At 35.7% G+C, this 14,920-nt stretch overlaps 1 protein-coding gene across 2 annotated transcripts in view; it reads left to right on the forward strand.

The window, feature by feature from the left end:
* Positions 1–14,920, forward strand: part of LOC117170229 (protein AF-10-like) — a 688,368-nt gene that overhangs the window by 616,038 nt on the left and 57,410 nt on the right. For both annotated transcript variants that reach the window (XM_033356851.1, XM_033356852.1), the window contains one exon: positions 2,996–3,148. In XM_033356851.1, coding sequence (XP_033212742.1) covers positions 2,996–3,148 — 153 coding nt within the window. The remainder of the gene's footprint in view (positions 1–2,995; positions 3,149–14,920) is intronic.

Below are 14,920 nucleotides of genomic sequence, written 5' to 3' on the forward strand. Positions count from 1 at the left end.
TAAACCAGTTAACAGATTTTTGAAATGAGGAAAAAATAAAATTTTGAATTTCTTAAACAATGGTCAAAGAAACGTGAAAACTAAATAAATAAAAAAATAAACTGTCTCAATAAAAAAGAAATCTTAAATAAAATAAAAACATTGAGTTATCTTGAAAACGGTGAGGGATACGCGAAAAATTACAAAATTTTTAGGAGTTTGTAAAGGGGCATGGTCCTCGGCCATCTGGACCTAAATCAGTAAAAAAATTTCAAAATAAAAAAAGTCTAAATTTTGAAATGTGTCGAAAACGATCAGAAATGCATAAAAACTTAGCCAATTTCCAGGGGTTTGCAGAGCAGGATTGTATTCGACGAACTCGATCTAACCCAGTAGAATGATTTAAAAATTCAAATAAATTTTGTTATATCTCAAAAACGAAAAGGAATCGACGAAAACAGAACGAATTGTCACGTTTTGATGAAGATCGTCGACCACCTCCAACTAACATAGTAGAGTAAATTAGAGGTGCGTGAAAACTGCCTAAATTTTCAGGGTATTCCATACCCGGATGGCCCGCGAGTTCCCGAATTAACCCAATGTAAAACTTCGAAGATAAAAATATTGATTTATCTTAAGAACGACGAGGTTCGCAAAAAAGGAAAAGAAAACGGTCTCGCAACCGTTGAGATATGCAAAGGTGGCAACATTGTCAGGATTTATACAAGGGGTGGTCCTCGGCGACCATAAGTTGACCCAATAAAAAGATTTTCGAAAGAAAAAATACAATATTTTTAATCATCTCGATACGGTAGGGATCTCCAAAATCCGCAGGTGCAGCGTGACCCAAGATGGCCCGGCCTTTTTCAATATCTACCAATTTTTTTCGACGGGAAAACAGAGAGGAAATTTATGATCCGTTAAAAAAAATCCTAGTTGGAAGGGCTCGGAGTACTCTTTTTACTGGCATATCTTAGACAGACCTTGAAATACGAATTATTTTATTTAACGTATTTTAACTAAGCAATTGCCGATAATTTTTCACAAATAACTGTTATCGACATTAATAATATTAAATAATTTTAAAAATACTAATAATAAAAAAAGTGGTAAAAATAAATTCAAAGCGTTCAAAATTTAAGCGTTTTCTCAAATGGAGAATCTGTGAATGAAATTATTTAAGAATAAAATTTCGAAAATAAAAAAATTAAATACTTTAAAAATTGATCAATTAAAATTATAAGTTTAAAAATTGCATTAGTCCTCTTATATAAAAATAGTTTTTAAGTTGATAATGCTTTAAACTACATTGAAATTTAATCATTAAAAAAAAACTTTTAAAATAAAAACTAATTTTTAGTTTTTGATAGAAAAGTTTTGAAAAATGCTATCGCAACTGAAGGGAAAAAATTCTTTGCATAGGTATTAACATATTGTAAAAATTGATATACTTTGGATAAATTTAAGTCTGAATTTGAAAATTAAATTTTGAATTATTTATAAACAAAAAGATTTGTAGGGAATTTAAATTGTTAGTATAAAAAATTATAATTGCATGGAATATTTTATTTAGCAATATTAAAGCAATAAAAACTAAACAATCATTATTTTATTTCATAATTCTCAATTTTAGAATGAAGTTTCGAATAGAATTAAGGGTGTCGAGTTTAAGGGTTCCCAGCGGCTCAAATCAGGTAAAGGGTTTTGACAGTTCTGGGTCAAAACTGAGTAGGTCCGACCTATTGGCCTGGGATTGCTAGTAGATACAGGATCTACTTCTGGAGACCCCTGCAATAAGGCATACAGGAAAACTTTAGGAATTAACAATAAAGAACAGTTGATCGAATCCATTTCAGATCAAAAGAAAATTTACAAAATGTTCAAAATTAACAAAATGGCGGCGGTTTTTCTGAAAATACTAAAAGTCGATTTTCTAAAAAAAAACCAACACTAAATTTTTTCCAATTTTTTGTTGAATTTGTATTATCATAAGGAAAATAACTTGTGAGTTTTATGCGGGCTAAATAACTGTTGTGATTACGCGCATTTTTTTCATAAAATCGAAGTCTCGCATTATTCTTACAAACAACAATAGTTACAAAAAATGATTAGAAAATATTTTTCACAGTTAAGAGTTCTACAAAAAGTTCTTTTACTCATTTATGATATCTTGCACCATTTCCGAAAACATACAAAATTTCAATTTTCATAAGCAAAAAAATTCTCTGGATCTCAAGTAAATAATTAAATGGCGGGTTGGGATTAATTCTGATTAAGTCGGATTAAAGTTAATGTTTGTGCAAGAATTAAGAAGGGTCGAAGACTTTTTGGATGAGCTCCGGATTGATAGAATTGGGCGTACGGATTGAAAAGGACTAGAAGGTGGTTTGCGATACAAGTTTACGTTGACGCACGGATTTAAGACTATTGAAAGGTTGGAACGGATTGGCTTCCGATTCACTCGGATTGAGGGCCCGTACCTAAGAGCATTAAAAAGATTAATACTGACTTTGGTCGAGCCTTGATTTTATTCAGATTGAGAATCGGATTAGAAAGGAGTAGAAGTTTGTTTCCGATTGGTGTTTGATTCATTCGAATTGATTACGGGTTCACACATATCTATGCGGACTGGAGTCAGATTCAATTGGATTCATTTTGGTCGAATTTAAGAAATTCCGCTTATTAAAAACGATTCGAGGCAGGGACAGAAAAATGGATTCGTTATGGGTTTGGATTGAAGCTGATGCTGATACATATATAGAGAAGGATACTGATAAGTGAGCCTCGGATCCATTCGGATTAAATTTGGGATTTATTCTGGGATTGAAAAACGGATTGAGAAGGTTTGAAGAGGATTAAAAACTTACTTTTGATTGTCTCGGATTGTTTAGGATTTCTTTGAACTGCAAAAAAATGTCAAAGATAATTACAAAATATTTTAAATGACGAAAACACGCGCGTTCAAGCGCACCATCGGTCTCGTAGTATTTAAGCTAAGTGCTATTTATTTTTTCAGTTGCATCGTTATTGTCATGTCTTCATCAACTGAGGGCGGAAAATTTGAGACTAGAAGAGCATGTAAATAGTCTTTTACAAAGAAGGGATCATTTACTGGCTGTTAATGCCAGACTCGCCATCCCGTTGACAAATCATTCTAATACTCATCCAGGTAAGATATTGGTTGAAAACAATACTAAATATTATACATTACGCGCAATAAAAGTTGCTTATTTAAAATCAAACCGAAATGAATTGAAAAAATAATTGATTGGAAAATTCTAAAAATTTTTCAAATGCAGAACTTTAGGATAAAAGATAACAGTTAAAAGACATATAAATATGGTAACATTTTCTAATTCCGTATGTGAATATGAGATACGCGTTTTGTACCCTCTGTATCCTCTCTCTCAGGATGGCGTTCAGGCATGGCCGATATATTGTATACACATGTTCATGAAGGGACAGCACCAAATACTGACAAGCAACATTCTTGCCCTGAGTATAAGGGAGGATATAATTTTCTTAAGTGTAGATTCGTGGTTTTGATTTTGCTTGAAACTTTAACTGGATTTCATAGCGACCTGTGTTTTTCGCTTGAGCTACGCTGGACAACAAAGACAGCAAAAGATGAAAGTGAAGTTCTGCTAGAATATATGGCAAACTAACCTGTGTTAAACAAAGTTATATCAGGTTATGTTAACGTAAACAACTTTTGATTCTGATATTCCGGACTTTATACCATGGCAATATCCGTCAAATTTAAATATACAATAAATATTTAAATGTTTTATCAGATGAAATTTTAGATTCCGTGCTTTGCAATTTCTCTTGCGAAATCGGAGAAACAATTTACTCTATTATTCTTTCAATAAAATATACATTTAGAGAAATATTTCTTAAATACATTAATCCAAATTTTAATTTTGAATATGCTACAGCTTTAAGGTCTCTTTTGATGGATAGGAGGTTTAAAAAAGTTTTGAATAAAATGCAGTTTCTGGTTAGCGAAGAGTCTAGACTCATCGAAAATATTTCTTCTACGCCCACTGTATTTCAATGAACCTAGTCACTCTTTTCCAGCTTATCAGGGCTCACCGAAAATATTTGTTTTACGCTTACAGAAAGAATATACAAATTTTGTCTTACGATTTCAACATAAATTTTGTATTTCCGGCTTTCCTCACTCCACCAATGGTATGGATTATCTTCTGGATCTATTTGGAGACACTTTTAATATTTTTCTGGCTCATTTTTTCCGAAACACTTATATCATTTCCAAACAAATAGGAAATAAAGTGCACGTTTTTTTGCTTCTTGTGCTGATTTCCTGATGTCTTTCTTTGCAGAACTAATTTTCATCATTGAACTTTGGCTGATGCGTGAACAATAGGGTTTTCAATAGTTGTATACCAGTTTATTAAAATTAATGAGTTATTTATTTCGATTTCAACGTATTTCCACTTCTTGAGATCCCCTGAAGAGGAAAATTAAAAGTCCTAAAAGAAAGAACGAGTTCGTTAACCAGAATTCCTTCTCCAATGTTTATGGTTTTATCCATAGAAAATGATGTCCAAAAATGAAATTCCATTTTTATGCTGAACGACGGCAAATACGAAAAAAGGTTTAAAAAAAAAGAATTGACTTGTAATTTGGTTTAATGCATCGAAAATGATTAAAACGAAAATTCTAATTTTAAGCTAAAACAACATCTGCTGATTCTTTAGTGTATTCTATAGTAAGAGGACGACAAGATATTGGTGATTGCAATGCTTTGTTATTCCATAGTATGATACTAATTGCGGTTAACAATCGCAGTGGAATAACTGTGGTAACAAATAAATTTTGATCGCTCTGCGGAATGTTTTCTTTTGTTAATGTGTAGTTTTGCTTAAAACACGAATAACCAGAACTTCCATCGAAAAACCAAGAGCACATCATTAGTGCTTCTCTTTTCGTAACGCCTTTGCTTTTCATATACTGAATAATCACTTCTGCCTGCAAATTTGTCATTGGTTTTCTAGTATGTTTCAATAAAGCTTGAATGGTTGTGCTCTTTTATTCGGAAATAGAAACTGTTTCCTTTGGTGGCCTGGATTCTTCTTTAGCAACTGTAATATCATTATATGTGACATGCGCCGAAGAAAGGGGGCTTACTCTAAAAAAATCGAAATCGCGGTTTTTACACCTTTCGATAGTTTTTGAGTTGCTCTTTTTAATGAAATCATCGAAAAAAAATCCGAGCGTTATTATAGCTAATAATTGAGTTATTAGGTACCGGGAAATCCGACTTTCGTTCGAGAGCTCGAGATCCCGTGAAACACCTCCTATCACATACCACTACATCTCCGCGTCTCATCTATACCCGGTCCGTGAAACGCGGCAGTGGCGCCGCTATATGCAAGAGAAGGTAGTGTTAAGGGGAGAGGGAAGATTTCGTGAGTCTTCCCTCTCTCCTAAAAGTCGCGCCTGTCGGGTCGACTTCGACGGCTCGTTCTGGAAAATCTCACTTTTCAGAGTAAGCCACGTCACATATGTAGCCAAATATCCGCTCCACATGATTTGGATTCCAAACGTATATTTTGACACTCTTCCTTAGAAAGTGAATTTTCAAATAAAAATGCTAAAGCTTCTTGTGCAGTTTTCTTTTTTTAGTGAAACAGATGGTTCACTTAATAATTTCCTAATTTTGCTTGGGGTTTCTGAATTTTCTAAAATATCGAAAATCGAATACAAATCTCTACTTGCAGATTGTTTCGCTGCGTAACGGCAAGCCATAATTAACCTTAGGGGATCATGTTTCAGCTCAGCACTGAATTTAAAAACTTTTTGACATGTTGAACGATTAGATTTTTGAGCAAAATTAAGCGATGGGCGTCCGAAGTGTGAAGGGGAAGAAAAATCTTGTACTGCAATGAAAGGACCAGAAAAATTTGAATTTAATCATTCACCATTATTAAATTCAAATCTTGTTGAAAAACGTTGCGCAGCTTCAAATTTTGTATCACGTTTAGATTTAAAAACTCGCATTTTCTTCATTAAAGCTCTTATGTCTCTCTCTGGGATATTTTCAATACTCAAATTAAGTTTCGATACAATGTAATGAATAGTTGAATCCAAATTATTATTCATGAGAAAGTCAATAATCTCTCTTTTGGTAAATTTCGACATTATGGGCAATATAATCAAATCCAGGAGAGAAAAAAACGCAACACAAGAAAAAGTAAAAACTTGTAACTTTAGATAAGCTTTCGAAGCAAAGTAAACACTGGAAAACAAGTGAAAAGCACAGCGAAACATAAGACGTGTGCGTGCATGCGTATGTGGCGGCTCGCTGCAGACAGGCCAGTTCTTGGCGCTCGGGCGCTGACTATTACTTGAGATTATTATATTATTTATAAAAAGGGGCAAAATGGAGAACCCCTACCGTCAAGTATACATTATAGTGAACATATTGACATTTGAAAATTTTTGATATCTTGCGGAACATCGGGGAATAATTGAATGAAAGAAGGTATTTTACAAAAGTACTAATTATTTTCTAACATCAATGTAGCAGAAATTATATTCGAATTTTTTTCAATCACTTAACATTTTTCCTAACTTCTATGTGTCTAAGGGTGATAAGGGAAAAATAACTATTAAAAAAAACGCATACCTATATTAAATACTTGAACGAAAAACACATGAAGAATTTTTTAAACATTTTTAACTTAGCATGTCTGCCAATGGAGGAGTGTTTTATTAATTTAACTATTATTTATGTGTAAAATACCCCAATTATCACTGATTACAATGACCTGATGGTTTCGTACAAATTCGAAAGTTTGAAAATTGGACTTTTGGCCACGGAACCGGATCGCCTGGCCCACTGTGCATTGTAAAGCAAAAAGTAGCAAAAAAATCTAAGCTAGTCATTGTCTTAAAAATTTGCATGGCACGACTACATGCTCCGTGGTGCGAGAAACACCCAGAACTATCGCACTTTTCGCATCAACGTCTGCGAAACCATGCTAAACTACTCCAAATATGGGGCTATGTAATCGGAGTACCTATTCTACCATAGCCAGAACAAGCCGGCAACAGAGAAAGAGAGGCGGCACTAAGGCCAACCGTGGGCAGCCTTCCGATAGAGGATATTGTCATTTTCACCTTAACATACCGTCGTCACATTTCAAGCCAACACATTTCCAATGATAGCTGCTGGGCATGCTATGCACACCCCGAGTATCTAGCACACATACTATCTAGTTGTCCAACTCATGCGGGAACGACCTACATCCAAAGGCACAATGCAGTACTAAGAGTGCTTTATTTCCATCTCTGTCACTCTTACGGCAATAACCTGAATATCGCTCTGCTAAACGCACCTGGGAAAAAGAGTCAATTGTCGAAAATGAAAAGTGCCGCATATACTGGAAATTTATATTCTTGACAATTGTTTCTATTGCACACTTGAGGCCTGACTTAGTTCTCCTTGAATTCGAGAAGCGAACCATGTTTGTTATCGAATTTTGGGCGCCAGCTGACAAATACTTCATAGCTAAGGAGAATGAAAAGAAAGAAAGGTTCTGTTAAACTAATTGTCCTTATAATCGGCAATCTTGGAGATGCCGTGATTTCACTGGTTATTAGCCTGAAAAGCATCCCTGCGTGTCAATAACATGCTAAAATCGCTTTACTAAACGCTCCTGGGAAATAGAGTCAATTGTCGAGAATGAGAAGTACCACATATACTGGAACTTTATATTCTCGGCAATTGTTTCTGTTGCACACTCGAGGACTGACATAGTTCTCCTTGAATTCGGGCAGCGAACCATGTTTTTTATCGAATTTTGGGCACCAGCTGACAAACACGTCATAGCCAAGGAGAATGAAAAGAAAAAGAGGTATAGAGATCTTATAAGGGAGTTGCGACGATTGTACCCGGAATATTCTTTTAAACTAATCGTCCTTATAATCGGCGCTCTTGGAGGTGCCAATTTTTCACTGCTTAATAGCCTGAAAAGCATCCCTGCGTGTCAACAATATGCTAAAACACTTGCGGGAAAAATGAAGAAGGTGGTCATCCTTGGGTCGTTCCGTGTCCTCAGGATGCACGAGGCTTATGCCGGATCGTCATATTGATTCCGTCACAGACTGTGAACACCTATCTCACGGGCGTGAGACGTTATGGCTGAAATTTTACCGCGATTTCACTGCGATCAGGTGCAGTTTTTCAGATTAGCACCCGCTCCCCGCGAAATCCTGCGGTTGTCCTTATGACAAACTTTTAATTATGTATATACTAGCAGACCCGGCCACGCGTTGCGCTGTTTTAGTTATAATACATTGAATTTATATTACGCTAAACTTGCCGCCATCTATTGGCTGCTTACCTAACCTAGATAACGCGAAATGTTGAAGTATAGGTCAACAAACTAATTTACATCGTCGTCTGTTAGAAACTTATGGAGTATATAAATAAAAAAATTTAATTTGTAATGAAAAAATATTGAGGTTATTGAATGAGATAAAAAGTATCATATCCTTTAAGTTGGGATTTATATATATATATATACTTCGCTTTTCCTCACCAAAACTCGAAACGTTTTTAAACCCTCAACATTTTTTTTAATTCCTTAGAATTTTGAAATTCCGTGGAATTTTTGTTTAATCATCTAAAATATTTCAAGTTCCCTGAACTCAATTAAATTACTGAAATCGATTGAAAATTCGTTGTGATATTTTGAGAACATCTAAAAGTTTTCATTTCCACTGAAATTTTTTTATTTTTTTTTAAATTATGTACATCTGTTGAAAATGACCTGGATTCTTTTGTAATTCTTTAGAACTCTACTCATTCTTTAAAATCTCTTGAAATTATTTTTAAAAATACCTCAAAAATTCCTTGGAATATTTATATATATATTTCCTGAAAGTGTTTCAAGTTGTTCAAAAAAATTTTAAATCACTTCAAACTTTTTAAATCTCTGGAAAATACCTTGCAGTTTTTGTAATTTCCTAAAGATTTATTTTGAATATTTTAAGATTTGTCGAAACTTTTCAGAGCTTCCGAAAATACCTTGGAATCTTTTAAGATAATCTAACTTGTTTAAAATCCTTTTGAATGAATTAAGTGACTAAAATCAGTTTTTAAATTAACTGCAATTTGTTTAAAATCTGAAATCCTATTAAATTGGCCAAATTAATAAAAAATTCCTTAAAATATTTATAATACCTCAAACTATTTCAAATTCTTTGATATCTGTTAAAAATCTTTACAATTGTTTAAAGCTCTTTTAAATTCCTTGGATTAAAAAAAATTCCCAATAATCCCTCTAACTTCTTTGGAAACCCTTAAAATTGTCAAAATAAATTTCATAAAGTATCTTAATTTGAACGTTTTTTGAAATTAGAATGTTTATAATCTGCAGGCATACTTCTGTCTTTGTCTCTATTTAACACAGGAACATTAACCCGCTATGACGCTATACTCTTCTCTTTCTTACTCATCAACTTTACTTCTTTCGTATTGTATATGGTAGAATCTCTCTCCTTTCATTTTTGTAAGAAGCAACACATCGTATTATTGAGCTATAACTACAATTCGACTCGATTACTATTTCCAATAGTGATCTCGAAAAGGCCACTTTGATATGTGCATGTTTCGGCTGAATGACTCTCATTGCCTCCAGTTTGTGTAAGTATTTAAAATTCAAATACCGACGCGCACTCTGACCAATGAACGTCACTAAAATCCAAGCAATCGCAAATCAAGGCAGCTCTGTTGGGACCATTGACTTCAAATATTCGACTATCGAAAAACGAAAAATCGTGTAACGTTCTATTACTGCGTAACACACTCATGCCTAGTGTTACATGTGTGCATCTATCAAAGAAGGAACAATCGAGACATTTTCCATTGCTGTTCAATCTACTGATATCAAAGATTGCTCGCTACATCAATATGTCCGCGCATATATTCTCTCTGAGCCATTATGCGACAACCAACAATAATGTGCTCCATGGATTCGTGGCTATCTCCACATAATCGGCACATGTCAACCACGTATTGATGTAACACGTGCTTGCGATAATTGTTGGTGTTGTCAACACTGTTCTGAGTCGCAGTGATGAATCCTTCCGTTTCTGGACATAGGGCGCCCTTTTCACCCGAATATTGGATGCCTTACTATCCACTTCATGTTAATCTAACATTTTGAGGTGCTCACCGTGGATGGCTTTTTTTCTGCATTACGTTTCTAATGCTTCTGTGCTCTCTGCCCCGATATTCAAGGCATCCCCTGAGGACAAATTCAAGGACGTATAATTGAGATCCTCTTTACAGATATGTTGTAAAGCGCAGCTTCTCGCTTACTGTTAAAACAGTCTTGCAACTGTATAACTTGTGACTTACACAGTTTCTTGCAATCTACAAAGGCCCTACTCCCGCTATGTCGTGGTAGAACTACCCTTCAAATCGCTGAGTTACCTTTGTGAATTCGGCAAAACTTCCGTATGCTGAATACCCTTAGTTTCGAGAATACCTGGGTATTTATATGACTCGCCCTCCGCCATTGCCTTGATGTCATTCTTAAACTCGTTCTCTTTCTCTGCGTACCCTAATTCTCTTGTTATTAAATGCACTGCCTGTATTTATCTTGTCTTTGTTAATCACATGCTACGGTTTTTGATCCGAACTAATGTATAGGTTCAGATCGTCCACGTATAGAAGATGTATTACTTGATGACTGGTCCCATTATAATGTATTTGGAACCCATGAGACATGCTATTTAGTGTTTTGCTCAAGAAGTTCAACGCTGAATAGAAGCAGAGTGTACGAAAGGAGTCTCCTGAAGAGATAGCCTTTGTAATGCGTATTAATTTAGTTATCTTTGGTTGTCCATGAGTTATATACTTGATTCATGTACTTGAGTCATGTGAAATGGAAGAAAATGCTTCCTTGTAGACAATATATGGCATGTACAAGTTTCTTTGATGTTTACGAGTTTGTCTCATGCCAGCAGGGTCTATGGTTAGTAGATCTTTACTGCCCCGAGAGTTTTTACAAAATTCTTTTTATTCTTCTGTTAGGATGTCATTCTCGTCGCAGTGAGAATACACCACATGTACTTTGAAAACTGTAAGGCATTTATAAATTGTTGGAAGACAGGCTATCGGTCTAAGTTCAGGTGGATTTTTAGCTTCTGATTTTTAAAGCCTGGCATAAGAACTAGGTGTCAGCGCCATTTTAGGGTTATTGCTGGCTATTGCTTTTTCTATTTGAAATCACGCAGTGTCCAAATTGCTTCTGTTAGTTTTCCCCCAAACACCCGAACAGTAGTTAATGATGTCTTCCAATCGAGGGACCTCGTTATCTGGCTGGTTATTTTGCTTTACGCTCAGTTTGCGATAGTACCTTCTTTCATCTGCCTAAAAGGTTCGATTTCGTTGCCTGCTTGCACTACATTTCTTTTTCCGACGCAGTTTAGCATTAAGAATGCCAAGTCTCTGCCCTTAGGAGCCTATAATATCATAAAAATTGCTGGTTTCAATGTCTTAATTTACCGAGGGTGGATGATTTTATTAACAAAATTTCTGGTTCTATTTCCTCTCTTCTATTGAGTCATTCGATCAAATTCGTACCTTACTTTGCTGACATTCATATCCAACTTGATCTTCGACGGTGGATCTTAATTCGTTCCTGACGCAAATACTGCATTTGTAGGCCTAGTTGTGCGGCCCAACGTTCTAATAACCGCCACAGTTGCGCAATACACAAGAAGTTGCACCTTTAACGCAGTTACCGTTGCTTTCAAATGCGTTGGTAAAACCTTGCTATTTAGGTTTTCTATGAGTTCACGCAGGTCCTCTGTGATGTTCATCTTGTGCAAAGAATGCCTTTGTGTTGGTTCAATATGCCTGAACTCTAGTAAACTATTATAAAAATGTTTCTCAAGGTGCTTTATAGTCCTGGAACTCATTAAGAATATCGTAAGTATTTTAGGAAGGCTAGTTTTTAAATGTTTGGTTACATATATGGTGCAAAAATGTAAAAAAATCAACGAAAATAAATCATTTTAGGAAAGCTCGAATTTTTGTTGTGAGTGGTGCCTACAATGACATTTACGAAAACATCGTTCAGCTGACCCACGGGGTCAAGAAATTTTTTGTTGACCAATTTTCGCTGACCAATCGACGATCACGGATAGGGCCTTTTCAATTCATACAGAAACGGCGAGTTTTCGGTCACAGGGATCGTTGCAATGGAACATACTTGATAGACGCTGCGATGGTGCGCGTTTGCCTGCCGGTGTCTATGAAGGAACATCCGTGCATGGTCTGGTGTTCCATCAGTGGCATTTATTTTGATGCATTTCGTACAAGGTTTGATAAATTTTTTCTTCTTTTGATGCTGTTATCTTAATTTTATTGGAATGTGTCTCTTGTTTGCAGTTATTGAAACCACCCAGCAGTCATGCCGAAGATAAAACAAACGATTTTTTAAGCAGATTGGCTACTCAACCCTCAATTTTCGGGCATTGTTGAAGGGAAATTGAACACGAACACGTTTAGTTCTTTCTGCAAGAAGACCATTCAGCTAGCCAACATGGGCATCTAAGTCCTGGAAAGTCATGGAAAAGCTTTTGTTGAAAGAGAATTCTCTGTGAACAAAGTGCTCATCGTTGAAAATCAACTAAATGAGTCTCTTATTTCCCAAAGGAGGGTTTATGAGAGCCAGAAAAGTGGAGGAGGTATGCAGGACGTCCAAGTTGACAAAAGATGATTTCACTTCTTTAAGAACGCGAGGAGTAGATATGAGAACGCTATGCAAAAAATCACGTTCTGTCAAAGAAGCGGAAAGTGTCAAAGCCACATCCAAGAGATTTCCTTCTAAAGGAAATAGAGGAACTAAAAGCGGAGAAAGCTAAACTTCTGTCACAGAAAGCTAGTGAGATGAGTGCTCTTGATGATTAGATCTCTTTGTTGAGTACATCTCTTTCATAGTTCTATGTTTTGGTCCCTGTCATGATTGAGTTGACTTTATTGTTCATTTTGATTAATAGGCTTGAATGTACAATTCTTGTCTAGGTTAATTTTATTTTTTACTGTGATCTGTGTTTCATTCTTGTCACTTTTTAACTAGCCTAATTTTATTTTTCATTGTGATGATTATGGTATAACATATTTGTGTCTGTTAACCTGAGTTAGTTTTATTTTTTACTGTAGATATTATTTATCTCGGTTTTATTTAAGTTCATTTTATTTATGTGTTTTATGTTTTCACAGAGTTTTATCATAAACTCTCAATAAATTGGAAGAAAAAAAACTGCGTATGATTTACAACCCTGCTGTTAAAACAATTGGAAACATTCCCTCGTGTATGTTTGGTGGCCCCGAGAGGGGCTGGTGGTTTTAATTATGAAACAATCGAAACATGTGGTAATGTTACTGGGGGACCTTTTGGTCAGTTTTTTGTAGATTCGAGTGGTTTCATGAAAACTTATCCCTGGGTACGAAGGAGCCAAGAGTCCAGTTCTTCCATTCCTTCTGGTGGATTTTTTTGGCTCACTGTGGGTTGCTGAAAGTTTTTCTTTCCCGCGGATTGTTCGAACATCTTCCAGGGCTTTAAGGGTTGCATTCCACTGTTCTAAATCCTTGGAGACGTGGACGGAGTCAGCATTCCCTTAAAGAATTTCTCTATCTTAAATTCTTGGACCTCCCGATCTTGAATTATGTCAGGATGGTCATCTATGTCCACTGGGTAAACCAAACCCTCTGGAAGAAAGGTGAAACGGCGTTTGGGTTTTGGAAATAAAGTATGGGATGTTCTCCGGACCATCCCCGAATATGGTAGACAGCCTCTCGGTGGTGAAGGTGGGTTCCTACTCGTGATTGGTGACACAATATCGAGTGTCGGGCACGGCCGTTTTCTTCTTGGCGAAGGTGTTCCTGTTTGTGAGTTGGCCGGAAACTCGTAATCCGGTTGATGGCGATCGTCTCCACTGGGTGCGGTGAAATAGCCACGTTCCCTACAAGCTTGCAGTTCCTTTGGATGCTGTTTCTGGATGGCACGAGCCCTCTTTTGGCGAGGGTTAACCCCCTTCAAAGAATATTTAAATAGGTGCGAGATCCGGGAGTTTCCTCGCTCAACAATCTGTGAGAAAGTCACGCGGAGGGCATTTAAACTGATTATTTGTTAAGCGGTTTCGAATCAGGGACCGAAGTCCAAGATCGTTTAGATTTCAATGAGGCACGAGGCCAAAGATATTTTCTCGCTCAATAATCAGTGAGAATGACACCCAGAGGGCATTACGGACTGATTACTGTTTGAGCGGTTTCGGATCAGTGACCGAAGTCCAAGATCACTTAGATTTCAATAAGGCTCTAATCTCTCTCTTTCTCCACATTACAAGACTTAAAAGTCTTACAACTACCACTACACTTTGATTTAACTATGGAATATAATAAGGTAAGAATATTAATATTATTCTTCATATTAACAATAAAATGGTAATACTTATTCTACACCTATTATAATTCTAGAAAAATAAATCAATTATCAAAATTAATACTCAACATTAACCATCCGTCATTATTATTAAGAATATGATTAATTGTTCATTATTATCAATGTAATGGTTTATTAATATCAATTTAGTGTGAAAATAACTATTCCTCCCATTTCTAATTTGCGATTCAATTATAAGGTCGTAACATTTCAATCCAACTTGCCTTGCAAAGCTCGTCGAGGTGAGAGTTGGGAATTAAGTTCTGCGAAACAAATACTTGTGATAATCACAAGTGATAGTTCTCTCGAGTCAGAATTCTGAGATCTCCCTTTTTTATATACTGAAGATGTACAGTCTGTCAAGTTAAAGCGTGGGTGGCTTTACTTGCAGTCGGTAAGGTGTATCGACATGATTTTGGTGTCAAAATATTAAGAAGAGCTCCCTCTTT

The sequence above is a fragment of the Belonocnema kinseyi genome, chromosome 3 (genome assembly GCF_010883055.1).
Source record: "Belonocnema kinseyi isolate 2016_QV_RU_SX_M_011 chromosome 3, B_treatae_v1, whole genome shotgun sequence".
NCBI lineage: Eukaryota > Metazoa > Arthropoda > Insecta > Hymenoptera > Cynipidae > Belonocnema > Belonocnema kinseyi.